We start from the raw sequence: 12,381 nt of genomic DNA on the forward strand, positions 1-12,381 counted from the left end.
ACCCCCACACAAAATGCCACAGCGTGTTGAGAAGGGTCGCCCAGTAGTAACGAGTGCACGGGGCTCTGCCCCCTATAGCATAGGAGGTGTGACAGCCCCACTCAGGAAGGAAAGGTAAACACAAAACTGTCAGGATAGCACAGATCATTATAGAGATCCCAGTGACGCAGCTGACCAGACAGCAAATATCTAATTTAGCAGCTGAGCAGACAGGAAATCTTTCTGAGGCACAGCTCAGAGCTTTGGTTATAAGAATGCTTACAGACCTAACAGCAGATCTTAAATAAGACGGGGAAGGAATGAAAGCTAGTCCTGCTGAAATGAACAAAAACACATACGAAACAAGTGGTGAGGGCAAGAAAACCAGGGATCAAATCAAAAAATCGAAACATAGGGAAGGAACAAACAATCAACCAGTGCAGAAAGAGGAAACAAAAAGTGAGGAAAATAAGGAGAGGCTCAGAAAACTATGGGACAGCTATAAAGCAGGCCAACATCCGAATCATAGGGTTGCCAGAAGGTGAAGAAGAAGAACTAGAAATTGAAAAATTAGGTGAAAAAATAATGAAGCAGAACTTCCCTAACTTGGGGAAGGAAATAAGACTTACAGGTTCAGGAAGCACAGAGAGTTCCAAAAAAACTGAACCCAGGGAGAACCACACCACGACACATTATAATCAATATGTCAAAAGTTAAGGATAAAGAATCTTAAAAGCAGCAAGAGAGAAAAAGAGAATTATGTACAAAGGGGTCCCAATAAGACCATCAGCTTATTTCTCAAAAGAAACTCTGCAGGCAAGAAGAGACTGGCAAGAAATATTCAAAGTAATGAAAAGCAAAAACCTACAACCATGATTACTCTATCCAGAGAAGCTATCATTCAGAATAGAAGGGCAGAGAAAGTGCTTCCAGGACAAAGTAAAACGGAAGGAGTTCATCAGATCCAAACCACTGCTATATGAAATATTAAAGGGACTTGTTTAGGAGAAAGAGGATCAAAACTATGAGCATTAAAATGGAAACTGTATCGGAACAACCAACAACAGAAGCTAGGGAATCAAAACAAAGGCAAACTAAGTAGGCAATGAGAGTGGGAAAAGAATTATAGGTATGGGGAACATTTTGTAGGGAGGTCAGCGGGTAGGGGGAAGGGGGGAAAGGGAGGGAGATGGTACAGGAATTAAGAAGCATAGTAGGAAGGAATGGAGTAGATAGGAAGATGTTGAGAAGAACTATATGCATAACCTATGGGCATGGATTAAGGGAGGTGGGACAGCTGGAGGGAGGGTGGTTACTGGGTGGAGGGTAACAAAGGGAAAAGAAATTGAGACAACTGTAACAGCATAATCAATAAAGCATATTAAAAAAAAGCATATAAAAACAAAAAAGGCCTAAAATTGAGTGGATTCACATAGAACTTGCTTCAGATCACTAGAGCTAGACTGCTTCTAAGGCTATCTGAGATGATTCTGAGGCCCTTAAGGACTAGCACAGTTTTAGAGACAAGTGGTCTAGATTTCTTTCTTCTTGGCCTTCATCACATACAAGGTACTCTTAAGACTCACAGCTTAGGAGCTTTTTCCTAAGCATCTCCACACCTTCTCTATTGTTCTTGAATATACCCAGTGTCATCTTCCTCTTTTCTCCTGAGAAATCAACAGCTTATCGCATTGCAAATACTTTCTCTTACTAACTAGAACTCTCTCCTTGATGGCCAACTGATAAGACCTGGAGTTGTATTTGCCGAGTCGAAACAAGTGGTGAGGGCAAGAAAACCAGGGATCAAATCAAAAAATCCAGTTTACCCGATCTCAATCTTGCTTCTTTCATAGGACTACTACCACATTAATGTTCTTTCAGTTGAGAAATCTGGAGCCTTTTAAGCAGTGATTAGATTTTTCCTATGTGTTTTACAGCACTTCACATTCAGCAAATCCCATTAATGTTAAAAGGGAAATAAACCAGTAACTTCTGCTTTATTTTACCCTAAGGGCACTAATGTTTGGAAACCGAAATCTTATTCTTTTCAGAACAGGATGGTGATGAGCTTCGCTGATAGTTAAGAGCTCTCAATTTTATTAATTATAATGCTTGTGACTAAAACAAAGCAGTAACTTTTTTCATTGATTTTACAGGATCTCCAGGGTTCCTCATCTCCTCACCACCTCCTTTCATCCCTTTATTTATTCTTTCCTCTTGTCTCCTTCCCTTCCTCTCTTCTTTCTCTCTCAAAACATTTTTAAGCACCTTCTGTGTGTCAAGCACACAGCAACAAAGTTTGAGGAAAAGAGACGACCTTCCCATTGTTTTGTTTACACACCTAATGGAAATTGAGACATTCATTAAATGATCACCAAACCTGTCATTTCAAACAGCACTTGGTGCCATATAGTAAAACACAATACTCTGTGAAAATGTTAGTGTAGGCTACAGTACATCCCAGAAGTGGAAGCTGAAGTGAGGTAGGAAGGATGAGCCAGGCATTTCCCCACATTTAGAACTCCAGGTGGGCAGACACAGCACCAGTCCCTGGGTTTGCCTGACAGGAGGTGCTCATAAATATTTGTGTGAGGAAGGGACAATGTGAAGAATGTATCCTGCTTTGTTTTGATGCTAATCAATTAATACATTTGACTGTTACTAATGAAAAGAAATCCAAAGTAGAAGACAGAAGGACAAAGTGGCACAAAATGAGGACGAAGAAGTAACAGCTAAATCACACTCAGGCCTTTCAGGGTATATAGATTCTAGTCTTTATCCTAACAGCAAATGGAAACCACTGAAGGATTTATTACAACTGACATTTTTTTAAATGCAGATTATGTGCTACTGTACTAAAGACTTTACTTGCATGATATTATTTAATACTTAGAGCAATCATATGATACTATTATTCCAATTTTACAGACTGAGGACACTGAAGTATAGAAAGGTTATTTGCTCAACACTCTTAAATAAGTGACAGAGGCTGGACTCCATAACCCCTACCAGGATACTACACATGCTATGAGCAAGAAAAAGTAAGCAACTATGAAGAGCTAATTCTAATCTCCTCGACAGGAACAGCCCCACTGTGGAGTTGGTATCATAGAGGTATCAGGGTTTAATGAGCTAATCATTGAATTTAACGAATTCCCTTTTTCCGACTCCGTATTAATCAAATAATCTCGTGATTATATCTTGGCTTCCCATATAGATTTTTCTGCAGGAAGATGATGCACTGACCAGCCTACACATGCAATTTGTTTCAGTTGGCAATTTTATTACTCATTGTGAGTTAATAAATTTACATTCTGCTTTAAAAAAAAATAAAGGTGAAATACACTAAAACAAAAAATATGAAAGTATTTTTTTCATGAAGTTAGTTTAAAAAACAAAAACCAACAAATAAAAATAATATATATTGTATTTTTTTTTATAGTGCCTGCTTTGAGTGACCATGGATATAATCATGAAGTCTAGAGATAAGCCTTTTCCTTACCTTCTTTGTCGAAGCCCCCAGCATAGCCCAAGTGCTTCCATTGTTTCCCAGTTGCTAAACTCCTTTCCTTAGACATGGATTCAGAGGATTGTTCTTTATATGAGGATAAGCAGCAGGAGGTTGCTACTGAGGTCTTATTAATGCCCCCCCCCCCCCGGGTAATATACACCTCTATCCTAGGTGGGTTCCCAATAACATCATTAAACCCACTGTCAATGTGCTTGGGGCCACAAGAGCAGCCTCTGCCAAAACCTGCACTCAGTCTTGCTGCCCCTAGTCAAGACGAAGTGACACCTGTCCTGTCCCACTTGTAGGCTGCTTCCAAATGGGGACTCCACGAAATCGGTTCCTGACTCCCTACTCCTTGTTGGTTCAAATTTTGTTTTTTCTTCTCTCGCTAGAATTTCTTTAATAGGCAAAACTGAGACAAACGCAGGTGGACATTTTAAAGTGAAAGCTTCATGAAACGTACCATTTCCCCTCGTTAAGATGTCTACTTAATCACACACAAGGGATAAATAGGGCTTTCCCCCAAGAAAAATATTCCAGTTTCTTGAACAGAAGATTGAAACGACACTCGAAACATCGACTTTTCCCCCCGCTCAACGACGTAGGAAAAGTCAGCAAGTGCAAGGCTTCCTTTCTTGAACAGAGGAAAGGACGAAGCTGAAGGATCAACAAAAGGAAGGGCCTCTCAGCAACTTTAGCTGAGTGTAGAAGGAGACCTGCAATCGTTTAAATCGATGGCAGAACTTTCACTATTCTGCTTTCCGCCATTTTCACCGCGGAGGCTTTAACCAAGAAATTACATACAGGAACACGTCTTTCTAGCCAAAAAATAAAAAAAATTACTAGCAATTAGGCGGCCATCCTCAGGATTTCCAACTGCCGGCAGCATGCAGGGCGAGGATGAATTAGGCGGTGCGAACAATTGTACGCTGACCAGCCAAGATGGCCACTTTTACAGGGCCGAGGGCCACTGGCTCCGTCACCCGGGCACGCAAACGCCGGACCGACAGAATAACCCACGGGAAAGTGCCAGAGGACAAAACCTTCACGATTCCCATCGCCACCGCTGGGGGACGCGACTTCCCCGCCGGACACCCCGGCCAACGGTCGGCAGGGAGGTGCCATGTCACAGCACAGGGGAGCAACCCCATTAAGCCATTGTCGCTTTTCCTCCCACATCATGCACAGACGGGTACAACGACCCACACACTCGTATATCAACTTACCCCTTGTTATGAATGCTTACAATAGCTAAACACTCGCGGGAGCGGAGCTTGACTTCCGCTCCCTCTCACTGCCACACAGAGTGGTTTAGCCCGAGCTCCCCTCGACGAACCGCCCCTTTACCCCCCGCGCTAGTGGCGCGTAGAGCGCGCGGCGCCGAGGGGCGGGGCCCAAGCCGGGCGCGCGCGGACGCTTTGTATAAATACTGCGCCGCGTCGCTCGTGCGTGGTTCTCTCCGTACCGTCCGCCCTGAGTTGAGCTCAGTTTTCTGCTATCGCATTTCGCAGTCGTCGCCTCACCGCTCCCTTTTGTTTCCTCAACGTCACTTTCACCGCCACTGTCACCAACACCAACATGAACGGGCAGCTCAACGGCTTCCACGAGGCGTTCATCGAGGAGGGCACGTTCCTCTTCACTTCAGAATCTGTGGGTGAAGGCCACTCAGGTGAGGTGACGGAGCCAGGCGCGAAGTGAGGGCGGGGCGTGGGGCCAGGACGGGCTGACTCCGACCGGCTGAAGGCGGTCACTACATAGATTGCACTCGCTCTCTGGGCTGTGGGAAAAGCGGCGGCTGCGCGCCTTCCTCGTGGCGCCGCCGGTGCCGAGCGCGTGTCCGGTATTCCCCTCCCCCTTTCTCTCCTTCCCCTACCATGCGGCCGCGCGCCCTGGCACGCGGAAGATTCCAGAAAGCGAGAAGGGCGGGGGCCGTGGCAGTCTGCTGTAGCCGGGGAGGGCACTATTTCCTCTTCTCCGCCCTGCTCTTCGAAAAACCTCGAGTGGGCGACCCGCCTGGAGTGCTCGCGCCCGGACCTCGGGAGCGCGCGCCCCGCATTGCAGCCGCAACCACGTGTCAGACTCATGTGGCATCTGGGTCGGGCAAGTGGCCGGGTTGCCGGAGCGCTCGGTGTTGTGGAGTCCAGGGCCTGTGCCCCGGGATGCCTTCTCTTCCATGAGTTATTGGCTTAGGTCACTAATCTCCTAAAATACGGATGTGCCCTTAGGCAGTATATGGCCTCGCCTTCGAGGTGACAGTCTCCAACTAAATATAGCGCGTGTTGGAGAAGGCATGCCTTATTTGGGCCGTGAGTGGAAAGTATGGAAGGATGAATTAAGCGGAAGCTGCCGTTGCTTTTTCAAGTCTTTGGTGCTTACGGTTAAGACAGGGTTTTTACCTCGTTTCTTTCTCAGGGCTTTGTCCACTGGTCCGCCATTATAGGGATCAGTTTACACGTGGACGAGTGAAGCTCTTTCAAGGAACTTTAAATCAATAATCTGAAAACATCATCTGGTAAAGATCATTATTTTGCTGGACTGCTTCTGCTCGCTCTTAGGTTGACCACAATACATAGTTATCCAGTGTGATGGTTTAAGGGTCAAATTCTCTTTAGTAAGTCCATTGTGCTTTTAACGAAATTCCACAAGTACAACCTAGTGGTATAGGAGAAGACAAAACCCAAGACCCTGATGAGTGAAGGTCAGGTGACTTAAATCATTTAAGTTACAGGCATTTTATAAGAGTTTGTAGATTATCTTGAACCTTTGGCTTAACTAGAGTACCCATTTTGCTTGGTTATAGAAAATTCAGGAAGGTGATAGGGGGTGTATTTCTGTTCCTTTCCCAGATTTTAATAGATGGCAATGATAATAGAGGAAAAAATCAAGGATTCAGAATAATCATTTGGGCATTTAGCAGTCTCTTCAGCTTTTGTTCCTAGACTACTCAACAATCAAATAATTTGCCATATTATTCCTTTTGTTCATAAAATGCTCTTGCTTTCATTGTTTAACACTTATTGATATCATTTCTCATCACCCTAATTGGTGTTCCTCAGGTTCAGAGAGAAATTGATGTGAAAAAACAGATCACCTTTCTGGTTGGTTAGATTTATAATGCAGACGTTAAATTTTGGGGATAAAATGTTAAGTATTGTTTGAAAATGAAAATCAGTACTCTAAAGCTAAATGTTTCCTAGCTTTGCTTTTGGATATGAAGGTAAAACCACTTTATTTCTATTTTCACTTGAGTAATCTCAGTAATGTGGCTGTTTTATTTAACAATGGAATTTTTTTCCCTGGGAACTTAATTTTTCAAAATGTATGGAATACTGTAGAGATGCAACTGAATGAAGTCTGTGTCATGTGTGAAGTACATATGCCATACTAAGTTTAAATGTATTGCTGGGTATTCTTCTGACTTAGCTGAATTGGTGAGCTTGTGGTGCAGCTATATTAAGACCATGGTGTCAGGTTTTCAAGTAACATGCAACACTACATCCAGTATTTATTCTTCGGGCAAAAATGGCTTCTAGTAAAACTGCTTTAATTACACAGCAGTAAAGATTTTCATAACTGGAATGCTAATGAATTATATACACTTGAAAATGTTTCGGATGGTAAGTCTTAAGTAGCTTTTAACCACAATTATGAAATGAAGGCTCTACCAAAGATCTTTACAGCTGTGGTTATCAGGAAGAGGGCAGTAAGTTAAAGAAACAGAGCTAGGAATTTTTTTTTCCCCCCCAGATAAGATTTGTGACCAGATCAGTGATGCTGTCCTTGATGCTCACCTTCTGCAGGATCCTGATGCCAAAGTGGCTTGTGGTAGGTTCAGAGCACTGCTGCTTTTTTTCCCCCAGATTTTATTTATTTTTTTAGAGAGAGGGGAAGGGAGGGAGAAAGAAGGAAACGTGGATGTGCAAGAGAAACATTGATCGGTTCCCTCTCACATACCCCCGACCAAGAATCAAACTGGCAACCTTTTGGTCTGCAGAATGATGCCCAACACACTGAGCCACACTAGTCAGGGCCAGAACACTGCTTCTTATCAACTGATGAAAAAGCAGCTTCATGAAAATTATAAAAGTGACATTTGAGTACAAACCTCTCTTTTATTAGAAACTGTGGCTAAAACTGGTATGATCCTTCTTGCTGGGGAAATTACGTCCAGAGCTGCTATTGACTACCAGAAAGTGGTTCGTGAAACCATAAAACACATTGGATATGATGATTCTTCCAAAGGTATGTTTTAATGAGTTGGCTCTTCCAAGTTTTTTCTTTAGTGCTCTCTAGCTCTATCTTCTAAGAATGTTCCTGTTAATCTTTAACTCCAGTTATATAGTTTTACTGTCCTTTTGTTCTAGCCCTATTCCATTTTCTAAAGTACTGAGTTTTAGGTATATTTGATTTCTTTAGCAATACAGGAGACTCTTGAACAGCACAGGGAGAGGTTAAAGGCACCGACCTGACCACTAGCACCCTGCCCCCTCTCCCCTCCCAATTGTGTATCATCTATAGCCAAGTGGCAGATGTGTTATCCAAGTATCAACTATATAGGATTCCAGAATATTATTGTAAGAAAGTATTACTGTGGCCTTTTTAAAGAAGATGGCTTTGTTTTGTTATAGGGTTTGACTACAAGACTTGCAATGTGCTAGTGGCCTTGGAGCAACAATCACCAGATATTGCTCAAGGTGTTCATCTTGACCGGAATGAGGAAGACATTGGTGCAGGAGACCAGGTATTGTGATAGACACTATCTGCATCTCTTCTGACATTAAATTCTGAGGCTTGGATTGATAACATTGGTGACTATCCATTTTTAGGGTTTGATGTTTGGTTATGCCACTGATGAAACAGAGGAATGCATGCCTTTAACCATCGTTTTAGCACACAAACTCAATGCCAAACTGGCTGAACTACGCCGCAATGGCACTTTGCCTTGGTTACGCCCAGATTCTAAAACTCAAGTAAGTGATGATCATATAGCTAAATTACACATATGCATTGGCCCAGAATATTAGTGAAGTTGTTTGATTAAAGCTAATTTAAAGAAAAAAGAAAGAACAGTGTTTGTCTTTTGTAACTTAGGGTAGAGAACCAAGAACAATACTTGTTTAGTAGACTGATGTCCTGATGACCTGTATTGCCTTCAAGGTGACTGTGCAGTATATGCAGGATCGAGGTGCTGTGATTCCCATAAGGGTCCACACGATTGTTATATCTGTTCAGCATGATGAAGAAGTTTGTCTTGATGAGATGAGGGATGCCTTAAAGGAGAAAGTCATCAAAGCTGTTGTACCTGCAAAATATCTTGATGAGGATACAATCTATCATCTACAGCCAAGTGGCAGATTTGTTATTGGTGGGCCTCAGGTAAGGCCTTACAAATGTTAATTCCATTTACTTTTTTGGATTATCTGTGATGGTTAGTTGAAAAAATTTGGCTGCTATCACCCTTTCTCTTGGGTTTTTTTTTTGTTTGTTTTTAAGCCTACCTGTGAATCTTCTGAGGATATTTGCTGAGTGACAGAATAGGCATTTAACTTGATCTAGAATCACTTACTGGAAAGGATAAGGCATAAACTGATTTAAATCCTTTAATTTCAGGGTGATGCTGGCTTGACTGGCCGGAAAATCATTGTGGATACTTACGGCGGTTGGGGAGCCCATGGAGGAGGTGCCTTTTCAGGAAAGGATTATACCAAGGTGGACCGTTCTGCTGCTTATGCTGCTCGTTGGGTGGCAAAATCCCTTGTTAAAGGAGGTCTATGCAGAAGGGTTCTTGTGCAGGTATATATTATTAAGTATAACTGGAGTGATTCAGAGGCATGTAAGTGGGAGGGCATTTAGTAATTTTTTTTTTAATACCAATGTACACAAGACTGTGGATCTGTTGATGACTGATTCTTACGACATTTCAATCCTTTTAGGTCTCTTATGCTATTGGAGTTTCTCATCCATTGTCTATCTCCATTTTCCATTATGGCACTTCTCAGAAGAGTGAGAGAGAGCTATTAGAGATTGTGAAGAAGAATTTTGACCTCCGTCCTGGGGTCATTGTCAGGTAAAGATGGTAAAGCCTATTGCTAGTGAAAAATACTAAGGGTGTGGGGGGTGTGAATATGTATGAAATATAGTCAAATCTGAGAACATGAAGGAAGACTCCTTTAAGTAGGGGAACGTTTTAATTTCTGGAATGTGTTGGTGTTATCTTCTAAGTTGCCTTCAGTAAAGGCTTAAATTATTAAGAAAAATCCAGAAGTATAATGCTTCATGGTTTAGACTTAACCACCCTAGAGTCTTCCATGTTTGATACTGGGCTTTGTGCTCATCTTACCTAAGAATGTTTACTTCAAAGAAATTAGTACAGATAAATGGGATGTTTAAGACCATTAATAAAATAACCATGTAGGGTGTGGGCATGGGACTTCGGTAAGTATTTCATTATCTCAAATGAGCTTTTGACACCTGAAATTTCTCAGAATAATGACCAGTTTTCATATTTGTTGAGCCAGGGATCGAAAAACAAGAACTATAGTTACTAATAAGGACTGTGCAAGGAGTTTGGACACAAGGGAAGTAACAAACACTTTTGCCACAAACTTTTTTCCTAGCATACCCCAGGGAAGTGAACTCATTTGCCAGAAGTCTTGAAAATGAGTCTTGCTGATTGTTTTTGCTTAATTTTAATTGATTGCTACATATTAAGTTACGGACTTATATATTCCAGGGATCTGGATCTGAAGAAGCCAATTTATCAGAGGACTGCAGCCTATGGCCACTTTGGTAGGGACAGCTTCCCATGGGAAGTGCCCAAAAAGCTTAAATATTGAAAGTGTTAGCCTTTTTTCCCCAGACTTGTTGGCGTAGGCTACAGAGAAGCCTTCATGCTCTGAGGGAAAGGGCCTTTCTTCCTAAATTTTCCTGTCCTCTTTCAGCTCCTGATCAGTTGCAGTCACTCTAGTCAATGACATGAATTTTAGCTTTTGTGGGGGACTGTAAGTTCAGCTTGCTATTCTGTCCCTAGGTTTTTTGTTCACCATTATAATGAATTTAGTGAGCATAGGTGATCCATGTAACTGCCTAGAAACAAATCAACAACACTGTAGTAAATAATGCTTTGAAATTGAAACTTTGTGCCCTATCACCCAACCCCCTAAAATTCTAATTGCATTGACTTGCTCACCAAATGCTGAAAATGTCCTTGTAATGTGCACGTAAAGTACTTGTAGTTCCATTATAGCTTCTGTCTGGCAATGCCACAGCCCTGTCAGCATGAATTTGTAATGTCTTGAGCTCTATTATGGATGTGAAGCTTTCCCTTTATCCTCCCTATAACATGATCCATTTCTAATTATGTAGCTCTTTGTCAGGGAGTGTTCCCTACTCAGTCATTCTTGCATGTAACGCAAGTTCCAGTTGGAGCTCTAGCCTGACGTTAAAAAAAAAAAGGCAGTTACCATTAAACCATCTCCCTGGTGCTTATGCTCTTAATTGCCATCCCTTAAACAGCACCAAATCAAATCTCTCCACTTATCAGCTATCTTTTGGAGGACGTACGTAATAAGGTTTTTATTTAGTAAACCCAGCCTATGCATGGTTTCAGCACTAGCCAAACCACCAACTCCTAGCTCTAGAAAAACAGGCACTTGGCACCCTTGTGATGTCATACAGAGTAGTCATAGGGCAGTACCTGAGGGTCTGTAGGTTGCACACTTTGGTACCAGATAACTTTTTTTTTTTTTTCTTTATAAGAAAGACTAAGTACTCCACACTGCACAATAACTCCTCCCAGGGTTTTAACTTTGTTTTATTTTCAAAACCAGGTCCAATGAGCTTTCTGAACAGCTGGTGTAGCTACAGAGAAACCAGCTTTCTTCAGACAGCAGTGCTTTTGGCGGGGAGGAGGAAAATCCCTTCATACTTGAACATTTTCTAATTGCTTATTTATTGTATTCTGGGGTATGGCGTAAGTACAGAGAAGCCATCACCTCAGATGGCAGCTTTTAAAAGATTTTTTTTTTTTCCTCAACACCATGATTCCTTTAATTAATGTTTCCAGCATTCCCAGGTAGGCCAAGGTGTCCTACAGAAAAACCTTGGGTTAGACCTACAGGGGTTTTGGCTGGTGTTAACAAGGGAGGGCAGAGCTGGTGCGGCTGGCCATGGAGAAAGCTGACTTGGCTGGTGTGGTACAGAGAAGCCAGCTTGTTTACATGCTTATTCCATGACTGCTTGCCCTAAGCAGAAAGTGCCTTTCAGGATCTATTTTTGGAGGTTTATTACGTATGTCTGGTTCTCAATTCCAACAGTTAAATGAAGATCTTAATAAAATGCTAGGTTCTACCTTAATTGTGTCCATTATTTTAAAGTGTTCTGGTATGAATGTGATCTAAGAACATAATCTTGAACCTTGATTACTTAATTAATCATTGTTCTGGGCAAATATGTCAAAGCTGACTATAGACATTTAATAGGTTTGAAAATCTTATCAATACTAAAAATTTTTCAGGTATGATTTTGGTTCCTCAAGCATTTACCTTTTTGCCAATGGAATAGTCAGTTTCATGTGTCTCCTTACTGCAGCAGCCACTGCTATACTGCCAATGTTTTAAATTAAGATTCAGGGCTTAAAAACCACTAATACAATACAGGCTTCCCCCACTACCTCAGATGGTTTTGTAAACCAAAAAAACATAAATTAAGAGTACAGTCACCCCAATATTTAATGGAAGAAAGGAGAACTGGAAGTTTTCCATAAATGCAACAAAATCTCATAGGATTCCTTTTAGTTAGCAAAAATGGGTACCAAGGTCATGTGAAAAGTGAAGTGGCTTAATGCAAACATGGAAAGTGAGGGGCATACCTGTATTATGAAAGTGGTACTG

At 41.8% G+C, this 12,381-nt stretch overlaps 1 protein-coding gene and 1 long non-coding RNA gene across 3 annotated transcripts in view; one reads left to right on the forward strand and one right to left on the reverse strand.

Moving 5' to 3' along the window:
- Positions 1 to 4,944, reverse strand: part of LOC150006359 (uncharacterized) — a 21,787-nt gene extending 16,843 nt beyond the window's left edge. Inside the window, exon 1 of the long non-coding RNA XR_016511935.1 lies at positions 4,717 to 4,944. This is a non-coding gene — a long non-coding RNA (uncharacterized LOC150006359). The remainder of the gene's footprint in view (positions 1 to 4,716) is intronic.
- MAT2A (methionine adenosyltransferase 2A) lies at positions 4,936 to 11,845 on the forward strand. Of its 2 annotated transcripts, XM_090281641.1 has the most exons (10): positions 4,936 to 5,159; positions 7,238 to 7,315; positions 7,610 to 7,732; positions 8,119 to 8,231; positions 8,317 to 8,460; positions 8,648 to 8,866; positions 9,101 to 9,283; positions 9,424 to 9,557; positions 10,224 to 10,279; positions 11,320 to 11,845. In XM_090281641.1, exons 1-10 carry the CDS (start codon positions 5,069 to 5,071, stop codon positions 11,430 to 11,432), a joined length of 1,254 nt encoding a protein of 417 aa, XP_090137767.1. In that variant the 5' UTR covers positions 4,936 to 5,068; the 3' UTR covers positions 11,433 to 11,845. The 2 variants fall into 2 exon arrangements, with proteins under 2 accessions (XP_090137767.1, XP_090137768.1); XM_090281642.1 differs by lacking the exon at positions 11,320 to 11,845 and having other exon boundaries at positions 10,224 to 11,239.
- Positions 11,846 to 12,381: the final 536 nt, after the last annotated feature.

This window comes from Furipterus horrens, unplaced genomic scaffold, assembly GCF_987537825.1.
Source record: "Furipterus horrens unplaced genomic scaffold, mFurHor1.1.pri manual_scaffold_6, whole genome shotgun sequence".
Classification (NCBI taxonomy): Eukaryota; Metazoa; Chordata; class Mammalia; order Chiroptera; family Furipteridae; genus Furipterus; species Furipterus horrens.